The 14,180-nt window shown below is 38.7% G+C and overlaps 1 protein-coding gene across 2 annotated transcripts in view; it reads right to left on the bottom strand.

Moving 5' to 3' along the window:
* Positions 1 to 14,180, bottom strand: part of TOX (thymocyte selection associated high mobility group box) — a 226,393-nt gene that overhangs the window by 18,071 nt on the left and 194,142 nt on the right. For both annotated transcript variants that reach the window (XM_062633340.1, XM_062633339.1), the window contains exon 6: positions 5,875 to 5,955. In XM_062633340.1, the coding sequence (XP_062489324.1) occupies positions 5,875 to 5,955 (81 nt within the window). The remainder of the gene's footprint in view (positions 1 to 5,874; positions 5,956 to 14,180) is intronic.

Genomic DNA, 14,180 nt, shown 5'->3' with positions numbered 1-14,180 from the left:
TTTTCCTTTTTCTGTTGATTTCACAAAATTAGTTACTGATCAAAGCCTTTCAGCTGGAGCAATATAATTTCAGTCATTTACAGACCATACATTATCAAAATACTTCTTTATTGACATCAGCAATTAAGCTCTCCTTTATAGTAGAATATTCAGTAAATACATTCAGTACGTTCAAAACATTTAGTAAGTGTATTTGGTACTACTGCATGTCTATGTGTCCTTTAAATACAGGCTGACAGAACTCCTCAAGGGCAAAGACATAAGCCCTATGGCCAGAACGGCCAGCATGGCCAGCATAAACTTTCTATCAATGCAAACAGCTTTATTTGTGGGCAAACATAACCTATTCCAACCTCAGAAGATTTTTTTACATAGCCAAAATGGTGTAACATGGTGTTACCTCAAATGAGAAACAGGTGCTTCTCTTTAAATGAGAAACAGAGGTTTGGCATTCTCTCTTCATAGACAAGAACATGTATTATGTATTTCAAATCCTAGAAAAGAGTTTAACTCAATTCAAGTTTTACATGAATATGTGTCAGAAACCTATATAGTTACTACTCTGTCTCTTTTCATGATGGAGTCATACGCTGGTATCTGTCATTAAGCCATGATGAGAAATTCAACAAGTTTTAGACTCATGATCAGAATGAAGGTTACATTCACGTAATGGCAGTGATTATGTTAGCTGGTACCAGGAAGGTCCAGCGTGTGCAGGCTGTGATCAAACTTAGGCAGGCCTGACTCAGCTTTAAATGAGTTATCTTTAGTACTGTGACATTAAAGAGGTAGATAGAAGGAAATTGGCTGAATATTTATGCAGCTCCTACAAAGCTTACCTAAGCTTAAGTTTGCATCTGCTGTCTTTGCTGTCTCTTTGGAGGAAAGAACATCTTGAATTGTTTATTCCTTCTCTCAGCTTTTCTGTCCGGTTTTAAGGTTTCTGACATTTTAGGTCACTTCCAATCCCAAGCCTGTCCTTGAGAAGAATCCCTTTTCTAGCCTGCATGGGCTCAGCCATTTTATTATTACTCCAGTAAAGCTGTTTATGAGAGAATGACTGCTCTCCCTGGCAGCATTTTCTCTTTCCTGCTTAGCTGTTTAACTCCTTTAGAGACTCCTTCAACTTAACTCCATCCACTCTGGTAGAGAACTTATATGCATATTTGCAGTACAGCTGCCTTCCTACCTAAGTCACAAGAGGCTCTTACCAAATGACTTTTCGTATTTTGTTAATTCCAGTCACCTATTGCAATAACAACATCTGGGACTCTAGAGAGTTCAGAAAGCTTTTTGACACATTCTTGATGTTTCAGAACAAAGGAGTAAGCCATGGGTTGTCATCTGTAATTAGCTGAGGTGGCTCAGAAGAACATCTTCAAATCTAAATATACATTTTGTCATCATCTACAGGGGATTGTCATGGATTCATTCAGGGTATGTAAGTAAAAATGGATGTTTTATGAATGTAACCTGGGTACATGTGATAAAGGATATGCAACTTTAATTTGATACAAGTGTTTTAATTCCCCAAATGGAAGCACTAGGCTAATAGGGAAATCTACTTTTATTAACTCACTTCAAAACCAAACACAGTTCCTCTCCAAATCAAAATCTGGCTTCTCTCAAGCTCAAGACATTTCTGCCAGTTTTGGCAGAAATTATGTGAGAGCATCTCTCAGTTTTTGCACTGCTGAACGTAAAGCTTCACAAGATTTAGCCTCAAATTGAATTCATGGCATTAACTTAAATATAGTTTGTTCTACATGTGCACCTGCAGTAGGTAGTTGGTTTCCTTGCTGGATGAGAATATGGTTGGATTTGTCTTCTTATCAGATTAGACAATTGTTTTATAAATATATGCATTCACGTACCAGATACTCTGATACATCACATACTTGCACATACATAATTTTATGATTTCTTGAAAATTTCTGACTACATTATAATAACTCCAGAAAGAATGAAATACCAAGTTGTCACACAAGCATGAAGTACATGCTGTAAAAGCCATACATTATCTTTTTTCCAGGTAGGGATTCTAATGTTTAACAGAAAAAAGTAAAAGCTGTAGATGCATGTCATCATTCTGGGGTTATTCATTACTGGTTTAAGGGAAATATTGCCAAATGATTTGTAGCACTTCAAGAGGTAAAAAAAAAAAAAAAAATCATGCATCAAACATAACCATATTTTTTATTTATTCTTCCTCTGATCCTTTCACTGAGAACAGCCTAAACTGTTTTATGAAACTCCAAAACATCTTCATGGACTGGGGTTAGGTATAATATAGGAATCTGTTGTCTCAAAAAGTAGAAACCAAGTGCCTTTCTGCCAGCAGCAAAAGGGACGCTGCTCTCCTTATGTGCAATACCTAACTGATTAAAGCACTGACCAGGAGAAAAGACGGTTCAGTCACCTACTCCATCAAGAGATATTCAGAACCGTGTTTCCAAAACAAATGTCCTAAACCCCAGCAGCTGCTTATTTCAAGGAGAAGTGAGCCAGGATAAGGTGTTTCCCCACATCTGAAGCTTGGCTACTATGCAGGAAAGAATTTGGGTTTCACTGGGCTACAGAAAACAAAGTGTGGGGAGAGCACACTTGCACATCAACATTTACTTAGGAGCGGGGGAATGCATGATCTGGGAGATTTTTTTTTTTTTTTTTTCATTTTTATATGTTAGGCAAATACACACATGCATGTATGAACTTTTTCATGTATATTCACTGCAGTCGTAAGAGACTCGGGTTCCTTAGGCTGTTCAATTGTATCACAATATAGGCAGTCTAATAGATATTCTCTGTGCCTGGAAACTCTCTGGTTACAAACTGCTGTGCTAATGGCATTAAGGCAATGCCAGTCTTACTAGATATGACCTTTAGTTTTTTTATGAAACGTAATTGCAAGGTGATGGGCTAGGAAAGCTTTGCCTGACATACTTTCAAGATGCAATTTTACATGTCCAAAGGATCTGCACTGTCCACAAAACTGAAAAATGTCCAATGCTTTTGCTGCAATGTCAAGTGAGGACACCGCTTTGACTTAGATAGAACATCAGAATTTTGAAACATGCTTGAATATTTTGAATTTGAATAATATTCTCCTTGCTGAGAGGTTTTTAGCTTAGCCATAGCTGCTAAAATATGTCTGCACGAAACTTGAAATTGTGTCACTACAGAGAGAAAATTAAAGATTCATTTAGCCAGAGAGAACAAAACAGGAAAGAAATCTTCTTTGTACTAGTCAAACAGTTAAGCTTGTACTGCTACAGTTAACATACATATATGTATCAGTTATATGCACATATATATTATGCATGCTAAATACATAATATGCATATATCGTTATATAAATACACAGTTGCACATATATAATATATGAAAGTACATTTACCCATCTATATCCATATTAAATACATATATTTAAAAGATGCAGCAAAAACTCTAATGTCAGCCAGAAAAAAGGCTGGATAAGCTAGAAAAAGTGCTTGTTTTATGAAAAAGTAAAATTGCAATTCACAGCACTTTATGTAATGTTGTACAAATTACCAGATATCAGAGGCTGCATTTCTGGACCTGAATAGTACTAAAAGTTGCAACTAAGGGCAAATATAAAGACACTTGTTTACAATGCAAAGGCTTAGTCAGTACTATAAGCAATATGGCAAACTGCATAGCAGAAGATATAATGCTTTGTAATGTGATTTTTACTTCACATATCAATTCCTACACACATGAACAAACTTGTGAACAGCCCCATTAATTTCAATCACTATGAAAAAGGAGAAAACACAGCAGATAACCTGATAAATTAAATGCGGATTAATGCATAACTGACATTTAGACAATCATATGTTTACCTTATTTACTGGGTGGTAACCCTATTTTAAGCATATGAAATGAGACTCACACAGAGTGCAATATGAACTATAAAACATATCGTGAGCAAATCATTAATATAGTATTAAAGCATTTTTGGAAAAGGTATGTTACTTCTGGCATGTCTTAACTTTTGAGAACGAGGTCTTTTGAATCTTAGTAATATTCTCTAAAAGCAGATTTTATGGATGATAATGTAACACATAGATGTAAAAGACCACATGGACTCTAAACAGTCTTAATAATGTATTATATATATTTCTTAATGCTTACATTCTTTGTCTACACTACAATTCTTCCTGTGCCTCATAAATATTTAATAATGATGATTTAGAATATGCTGATATAATATTACATCTAGGTATTTTACATCCTTATTCCAAAATGGACTTGCTTTAGTTAAATGATCGCTTTGTTGGATTTGTGAGCGTGTTCATGAAGAGTAAGCAAGTACTCAGCTTCATTACACTTACATTTTGATACTTTCTACACTAGGAAAATATTACATTATGGGCAGAATTTAAACAATCGCTTAAAAGTTAAGAAAATGCTTCAGTGCTTCTCTAACAGCAATTTTTTTCTCTTTAAAAAAAATCCATTTTTTTAATATATATTATTTCAAAATTAAGCTATATACAGTGTTATGTAACAGTCCATGATGTGCTGAATTAATGGCATCCAAATAATTTTCACAAGTGAAAAACTGGCTTCATACATTTCTTCAAAGCCTATTGAGATATTTTGAGGTTTTTGACCTACCTTTTGCCAATAGGAAGGCTATTTCAAAAAAAATCTATTTGTGTGCACATGGTACACTTTCTGAAGGCAATGAGTATTTCTAGAACCCAATAGCCCCAAGACAGAAATTAAAGGTACCTTGTAAATCACTTTAAATGCATTAGTCTTTATGATGGTAGCTAAGAAATTAAATTGCATAAAACACAACCCCCAAAAATGAATAAGGTAACACCCATATTTCAGGCTGTTAAGTCTGGAACAAACACTGGCTGAATACTAAGATAATGTAGAAAGATGCATATGGCTAATCCTATAGTCTTCCCTGATAACATATACAAATTAATTTAACATCAGAAAAGTATTGTGCAAGACCCCAAAGACATTTTAAACAAAAAAAAAGTTCCACTCATGTCATATATTCTAGTCCTTCACACTGCCATCTTTACCTCTAAAATTACTTTCATTTATGTAAGAACAAAATATATTTTAATTTGTTTTGACAGACCCAAACCAAGTGATTCTAACTGGTGACTGTAACTGGTATGATTCTGAAGTTTCTCAGTTGATTTTTCACATCGACACAATGCAGTAATTTCACATTCTTCTGCATATTTTAAGGTCTATTACAAATTTTAAAGGTCTATTTCAAAATTTTTGGCACTAAGAATGTTTATATAAAATATTTATAAAACTGCTAGTAGCTGTGTACTGGGGATCCTCTGCTGTGTGTAAGAGTATAAGAGCCTTACAGTGACCTATGCTGTGCTCACACAAATTGCCTGCTGGATGTAAACTGGAATTTCACATTTTCTTATGAAAATTTGCTATGTGAGCTGAGCTTGACTTTTTATGCATTGTGATTGCAAGGTAAAAAGCAGTACTTAAAAAATAACCAACAAAACCAAACCCAAGTATGATATATTTTTTTCCCTTACAGGTGGAACAGCAACCACCTGGCATGGCAAGTTTTTTTTTGAGGTCTTTTTACCGTTATATCTCCTTCCTCTGTTGAACTGCAGTGATACCCCCAGCCTGATGAAGTGCTGTCTCTCTGACCATAAGGGTAAGGATATCTTTTCATGGAGAGAACACTGTGTTTATTGAACATTTGCACTCTAAACCCAAGTTTAAGGTAAGAACAAACAACACTATTTGCACTAAATACTATGGTGCTCAGCACCATATAAATGCTGAAAATGGTTTGCAATATGTCACTATATATATATGTGTGTATGTATATGCATTATGTGTTACCTTGGATACAAGGCTTGCTCTGTAGGCAGCTAACTGCTTCAGATATTCCTTCTTGGCAGCTTCAGTTTTCTTTTTGTACACCTAAAAACAAAGTGTCACATTGGAAAATTAATCTGGCTTTGTTTTTATATATTACTGGTTTGTCTCATGCATCCTCATAAAGTCTTTCTAAGTAAACAGCCTTTCCTGCTCATATTGCTTGAAGAGTGAAATAATAAACATCAAATATTTTAAAGAAAATATTGTTCCAACTGTGAAACACCCTTTAACTACCCAGCAGTACTGAAAAAACAATACCCTTCATTGCATCTCAGGTTTTATTGTTCAAAGTGAAGCACCAAGCATGCTTTCAAATGCGACCTTTAGGGATGGCGGAAAGCAGGCGTAGGCCCTTCTACTGGTTCCCACTAGTGACATGAGTTAAAACCTTCTGGGGAAGATGAGAATGTGCAGAAAGACATCTGAGCTAAATGAAGGTGAAGATCAAGGCACCACATAGATCAGCCAAGAGGCTTTCTCCCTTCCGCAGATGAACTGTTGGGAGCAGTCAAAGAAGCTTCATGGAGCTGCTTAGGATAATAAATGTAAGTCATTATTCCAGTTTGATCCCATATCGGTCTAATTAACTTCTTGGGAGCACGGATCTATTTCTGCGCATTTCTCTCAACTCACCAAATTATTTTAAATGCAGCATGTGCACAATCTCATAATAGATTAAAATGCTTGGAAAATCACTTCAATTTTACACAAATTTCAACATCAAAGATTATCTGGAGGGTTAGGCATGACCTCACAGCACTACAGTAACATGATGTTAGAAGAGCATAAGTAGATTTAGGGTTGAAAGTTCTCATGAGGAGAACCAGTTCCTGACACTTGAAACATAGCTAATGACTTGCTGTTAGCCGTGTCAGTGATGGATTTGGGAACAAGTCAGCATTCCTCTTTGCAAATATTACCACGAGTTTCTCACTACTTCATATTTTTTCTGAAAGGGTAAATTTAGGAGTCATGCAAACATCTTGGTGTCATGCAACTAAGCAGGATTGACTCCCAGCTTTACTTGTTGCAGAGGAAAACTTAAAAAAACATCTAAATGGAAGGTTTAAAAGTGAGAGAGACAAATAAATGGACAGAAAATTTATTTTTATGCTGCTATATTTCACAATTTTTAAGTCACACGCCAGAGGATAATTCATGTTTTCGTGGACATTTGGGATTCATGGTATTACACAAAATGGAACAACAGCTTTGAGTCTCAGCTGTCCCCTTCTCCAGCTAAGTGCATAACGTGGGCACCTATGGAAAGCCTCCATAAAGAGAGTAAAGGCTATCCACCTTATTCCTTCCATTCCACACTACCTAGTTAACAGAGCTATTGATTCAAAGGCAAAAGATAGACAACACTATTTATGACAATTTTGGGGTAGTCTCCTGATTTTAACAGCTGAAAACCACGCATGAACATGTACTCCCCAGAAGGAGAAACTTTATGCAACTTTAAAGTGATCTCTTTTGACCTTCCAACACTCCAGTAAAACCAGCAGTCTTGCAATGGAGAGGACCTTGCAGCACACACGCAGAGGACAATACAGTTGCAGGCTACAAAGTGGAAGTGATCCTGTCAGGCTGGAAGGATCTAGTACAACACAATTTTTGTAAAGAATGTGCTCATGAAACGTTTTTCTGTTTCACTGAGGATTTGCTTTCAGAGACAGAACAAACCGCAGATATGGCTGCCTAACAGGATTAAAGATTTTGCTTCCCAGGGAAGCAAAGGATCATAATGGAAACAGAGAAGATTTAGGCTTTTAAAATTGTAAATATAAAGATTGGTTTTAGCTGTGCAACTGTATCGGCATACCCTTGTAATTTCTCCAGATTAAGATAAATATATAGTGTTGACTGATCTCCTGTTGTTTTGCGAAAAAATGGTAGCAATTTGCTTTTTAAGTTGTAATCGCTTGCGATTATTAGGGAAATGTACTGTTTGTTTTGAAAATGAATAAAAAGTTAGGCAACAATCTGTTCCTAGTTGCTAAAATGAATTTAGCTTGACCTACAGAACAAAGACTAACTTATACTGCTTTGTATATTGCTATGCCTCTGCATCATTCTGATAGCAAGTTTAAAAAACATAGCTGAACAAAGAATTTTATACGGAACAATGATCTTCAAAAGATCATGTATCTACTGCCTCTGCACTGGATTTTGCATTACACAAATATAAAAAATAAACACTCCCGCTGTGCTCTTACAGTCACAGCATATTGAAAGAGTCCTCTGGGACCTGACTTTTCCCTCCCATAGTCATATTGCACAAGGTTAACTCAATAATATGAAGCTAACAACAATTCTGTAAATCTCCATCTAAACCATCACTACTTCAGAGGAACATCATCATACAGCCATTATTTAATTATTTCCTACCTATACACCTACCATGTTCTGTGTACACAGTCTTGCCCTCTTTCCTTGAATCTTGTGAGCCAGGAATAATCACATGAACACCATGTCTTCAATGGTAATATAAACATTAACCATGTAATAGAAGGTACTATAGTAAAAAAAAGTCCTTAACTGGATGGGGAAAGGTTTTTGATAACCCCAGTCTGATTTGAGTATTGTGTCAGGCTGGACATGGAACTGTTGGAACAAGTCCAGAGGAGGGCCACAAGGATGATCAGGGGACTGGAGCACCGCCTGTATGAAAGTTGGGGCTGTTCAGCCTGGAGAAGAGAAGGCTGCGTGGAGACCTCATAGCAGCCTTCCAGTATCTGAAGGGGGCCTATAGGGATGCTGGGGAGGGACTCTTCATTAGAGACTGTAGTGGTAGGACAAGGGGTAATGGGTTAAAACTTAAACAGGGGAAGTTTAGATTGGATATAAGAAGGAAATTCTTTACTGTTAGGGTGGTGAAGCACTGGAATGGGTTGCCCAAGGAGGCTGTGAATGCTCCATCCCTGGCGGTGTTCAAGGTCAGGCTGGACAAAGCCTTGAGTGTCATGGTTTAGCATAAGGTGTCCCTGCCCATGGCAGGGGGGTTGGAACTAGATGATCTTAAGGTCCTTTCCAACCCTAAGTATTCTATGATTCTATGATAATTGGCCAGAATGGTGCCTGCAGGCTGTCTTGTCTGGAGGGTGGTCATCTCACCCCACTTTGTCCTTTTAAAGGCACTGGCATGTCCTCTAAGAACAGCTTGAGCTCTTATAAGCTGTTGTCCTTTTGAAGATGCTCACTGCTTAGGTCAATATACAAGTGGTTTAATGATCCTTACGCTAGTTTTGCACATTCTGATTGGTCCTGTCTTGTCCTAAAACTTAGGGTAAGTTAAGTTCTGCCTGTCTGGGGAGTTGTTAATTTTCACGAGTAACAAGGTTTGGCTGTCAATAGTTTTCTATGAAGGCAAACGAGCGTGACCCTGGCAGTGGCTACCAGTTCACTGCTTTGTGCTAGACTGGACTTGTACTGGGGGCTTATGAAAGCAGGGCAAGTGAGAAGCATCCTCAGTATTTCTAGCAGCACTTCAAACAGGTATGAGCAAGTCAACTGCCCCTCCCTACCTCTTTTTTTTCTGCAGCTGTGAGAATTCTTAGCCCTCAGGCTTAAATAGTTTTGTGCTGTAGGAAGTATAACAGAGATGCATCCTTGCAGTGTTTTGGGGGAGGAAAAAGGTTTGTATTGTCATTCAAGTGTGCTCTACAAAATAGCAGAAGCTCTTATGAATTTCATGCTTAACACAGTGCCAAATTATGAAACGTATAATTTCCAATAATAATTTAACACTTTTCCTGTATCAAGAAGCTGCTTCTGCTCTGTTGCCTATCCATAGTGTATTGTGGGAATATTTAATTTTATTTTTAACCTCTCAGAATTCTCTTATAAGGCCATTTTCCCATCCTCCATCTACCAAGCATCAATTATTAAATAAGTAACTTGACAGGAGTATATACTTATGGAATTAAGTCATTTCTGTCTTGCTTTAATTCAACTAACAGGATAATTGAATGTCAACTTATTGTCATTCAGGCAGTAAAGGCCTATTCTGATTCAGCAGCAGATTTGTTTCCTTACACAATATTTTATTTTCTATATTGTTCCTGTTGTGGAAATTGAAAGTTGGCAGAAAAAAACGCAATTTCTATATATGCAGGGTGGGTCAGTTTAATTTATTCTTGTTCTCGTCAGCATGCTGTAGAAACCCCCAAACAAGAAGATTACATTCATTTGTCTACAAATGGAAGCTGCTGGCATTATTTTCCCACTGTGCTCCACAAAAGCAAATTTACACAGCATAATACACAAGTCGTGATTTAATTACATTTCCAAAGTGTACCCAGTAAGGTAGGTACAAGTTCCCTTACACTGTTCAGGAAAGCATGCAGCAACATAGAAGACACTTTCCAGAAGAAGTATGAAACTCTCCTTTGTGGCTATATGTAAGATATCATTTGAATTAGGCCACCAGGGAAAATTAATTCCCTGGGCTTTTCCATTTCTCACAGCCTGGTACTGGCACCCTTTGCTCAGATTCCCTGGGCTGACCACATATGTGGGCTACCAGTGCTGTAGCAGACTACAGCAAAGGCTGAAATCTTTTTATTAATAGTGATACACATCCTTAAACTGACTGCCCCAAAGTTTCATTTGGAGATAGGTTATGGGTTATACGGTTAGACACAAGCACTCACAAATACCAGAATTGCCAAATTAAAACCACAGTAGAATATCTGCGCTTCTGTTTTACAATGCCTACTTCTGGTCATATTTTGCTTTATGTAGTTTAACTGCTGCTGAGTTCTTGTCTTCCTGGATCATAAATTCTTTCAGGCAGGCTTTGTGTCTCATGTGCTCTTCTGCATGTTCAATAATATGAAACTCATCATTGATATAGATAGATAGATAGATAGATAGATAGATAGATAGATAGATAGATAGATAGATTACTTAAATATACCTGTAATGCCTTAAGCCAAGTTTTTGTTCTGGTTAGTCATCTTTTCCCAATGAACTTCCTGTCAACTTGCTTGTGAAGGATTACCAACACATCACAGCACACTATGCAGCAAGACTCCTACCCCATTCCATGTGGCTTGCACCCTTCCGCCAGTCATCATCACAAGTCCTAAACAGGCACTGCAAACATCCTCAGTTTTGAACAGCAATGCTAATGGAACAAGGTACCAGTTCCCTTTGATACTAGAGTCCTGGAGACAGTGAGCTAAACTGCTCTTAGGAGAAAGAGAGACTTTCAGAATTCGTGCCTCACTGCAGTCTGACAAAGCTTTGTGTCTCCTAGCTGAGAAAGCACATTACAAAGAACCATGCTACTTCACCGGCACTGCCTAAATAACTGGTGCAAGGATGAAAAAGAAGGGGAAGTTTTCAGTTTATCTTGTGACTGTCTCCTTAGAGCTGACACTTGCAAGCAAGTTATATTTGTCTTTTGCAAATGATGTAAAGGTGCCCACATTTGTTTTGATGGAGGTGTTCCATAACCACCCTTCAAAACAGTAGATGCAAAAACAGCAAATCAAAAAGCAACATGACCGATTTTTGCCTTTTGGTCTCCACAGTGTTATTACCCTTGGGAGTGTCATTTTCACAGGCTACAGTTACAGGAATGGCATCTGATAAAATACAGTAGGCTGCAACCCAGAATTAAATTCCACATTCAGATTGTCATTCCTGGCCCTACATACCTAGGCTCATAGAGGAAACTTGTATTTTTTTCCAAGTGGGAAACATATCTCTAGTTTTAATCTTCTGATTTTGCAGCAAAGGCACCTAGAGCTGCACACACTCACTAAAATATGGACAAAGATATTCCCACAGCAGTCAGAAAAAGAAACTCCTCAGAATTGCTTAATGGATACTGAAATATGTTACCATTTGATTTTTAATCTAGGTACACACAGTAACGGAAAGAGGCCCAGGGCTAGCTATATGGCGCAGCAGTCTCTTTGACTGTAGAGCATGAGAAAGACGTTGATAACATATTATAGACTTAGGGGAAAGATTTCAGTCTTTCTGGCATGCAGGGGAAAGATCACAGGCCAAATTCAGCTCTAGCACAAACAGTGAGACTCAGCAGAGATCACTGGAAATTGCAGCCATTTGCGCCAAGCCTAAACTTGACCTTACAGGCTTGATCCTTGCAGCTTACAGGAGGAGGACTGTACATTTTATCAGAAGCATGTTGGATGAAAGCTGGGTACAAAACAAATGACATTAAATGTAAGATTTATGTGGTGATTGTTTGTACTGGCTGGTAGTGAGCCTGAAAGGAGCATAACAGGCCTAAATCCAGTTTTGTATGCAAACGATTTAAAGACAGGTTTCCCCTTGAGCTCAAAAGTATGGACAAAGGGTGGGAAAGAAGAATGAGTAGAAAATTAAGACTGTTATTTATGCATGTTGCTATGGCGGTACTTGGAATCCAGGGTTCTTTTGGCCCAGCTCCTTCCAAGTACAACAAGGTGAAGTGCAGATAAAGTCAACATTCAACTTGGCAGCCATGTGCAGTATTTACCTAGATGCTGTGTCTGCTGTATGTAGCAAACAGATATTAGAAATTCCCCCTGGGCAGGGGGCATCTGATGTCCCCATGATTTCAGTCCTCCTGGGAGGCTACAGGAAAACTCAGGTGGGCTGGTCAGGACAGTAGAATATAGCCTGTATTACCCTATACAGAGTAAGATGCAGAGCTCCTGTGGTGACCTACATTACTTTATATTTTTGTGGCAGATGGGAAGGTTTCCCCCCTGAATGCAGTCCTGCCCAGCTCAGTTCTGGATGGGAGAGGGAGGTGCCAGATTCCAAAAGTCCTGCAGCAAAAATACATTGCAATCAGGGGGTCTGACACTGCCCCCTTCTCAAGTCAGTGCAAGTTAAGGGGTTCAAGGTCTGGTCCTGTGGAGTGAGAGCAAAATCCTTGCTACTCAGAACACATAGAATCACAGAATCATAGAATGGTTAGGGTTGGAAAGGACCTTAAGATCATCTGGTTCCAACCCCTCTGTCCCTTTGTTGCCCTCCTCTGGACTTGCTCCAGTGCTCCATGTCCTTATGTTGAGGACATCAGAACTTCACACAGCACTCCAAGTGGGGTCTCACAAGAGAAGAAGAGCAAAGGCCAGCTGCTGGCAGAGGAAGACACCAGAGTGAGCATCAGTTGTTTTAAACTCCTGATGCACTCATCTGGAGCTTCAAAGGGTAGAGATACAATTTCAGTATGGCAATTTGTCCAGAAAAGCACTGGATCTCCCAAACAAGCCTATGGTGCAACAGTGGTAAAAGAGACTCTGCCAGTGCAGAGCTGGGAGGGGAGGCGTAAGGTTGCTGTCTGTTGTGTCTATTCCCAAATCCATTTTGTTTGTAATTCACTTCAGCAGTGTGCACATACAGATGTGCCTTAGCATCCTATTCTCATTTAAAAAAATAAAACAAAGCTAAATTTAAACCTTGTGTGGTTGTTTACCTACTAAACTGAAGGTACATTCTCATCCACTTACAAATGTGTTAAAGTTACTCCTTAGAGATTGCTTCATTAACATGGAGATAATAATTAAAAAAATAGTGTCCTTTTTGAAGGAGGGACAATAAAGTGTTAGACAAACATCTATGTGAGTATATAAGCATGCATAAGAGTGAAAAAAAATATAAACTTATGTTTTCAAAATGCTACTGACAAACTTGACCTGATGGTCTGTGTACTCTCTGGAGCTATCCTTGACCTGGGGAGGAATAACCCCAGGCACCTGTACAGGCTGGGGGCTGACCTGTTGCAAAGTAGTACTGCAGAGAGGGACCTGGAGGTCCTGGAGGACCTGGAGGTCCAGCAATGTACCCTTGTGGCGAAGAAGGCCAACGGTGTACTGGGCTTCATTAGGAAGAGCACTACCAGCAGGTTGAGGGAGGTGGTCCTCCCTCTGTACTCAGCCCTGGTGAGGCTGAGGGAGCTGGGCCTGTTCAGCCCAAAGAAAAGACTCGGGGCAGGGCTCTGATCAATGTGTTCAAGTATCTGAAGGGAGGGTGTCAAGAGGATGCGTCCAGACTCGTCTTGGTGGTGCCAGGCCATTGGACCAGAGGCAACAGATAAAACTAAAACGAAGTTCCACCTGAATGTGAGGAAGAAATTCTTTTCTGTGAGGGTCATGAACACTGGAACAGGTTGCCCAGAGAAGTTCTGGCGTCTCCTTCCTTGGAGATATTCAAGAGTCATCTGGACTCAATCCTGAGAATTGTGCTCTAAGTCACCCTGCCTGAGAAGGGAGGTTGGACTAGATGACCCCCATTGGTCC

This window comes from Pezoporus occidentalis, unplaced genomic scaffold (assembly GCF_034315485.1).
Source record: "Pezoporus occidentalis ecotype Australia unplaced genomic scaffold, CSIRO_AGI_Poc_V1 ctg4, whole genome shotgun sequence".
Taxonomy (NCBI): domain Eukaryota; kingdom Metazoa; phylum Chordata; class Aves; order Psittaciformes; family Psittacidae; genus Pezoporus; species Pezoporus occidentalis.
The sequence above is the reverse complement of the archived record's forward strand: the minus strand, read 5'-3'. Positions and strand labels throughout refer to the sequence as shown.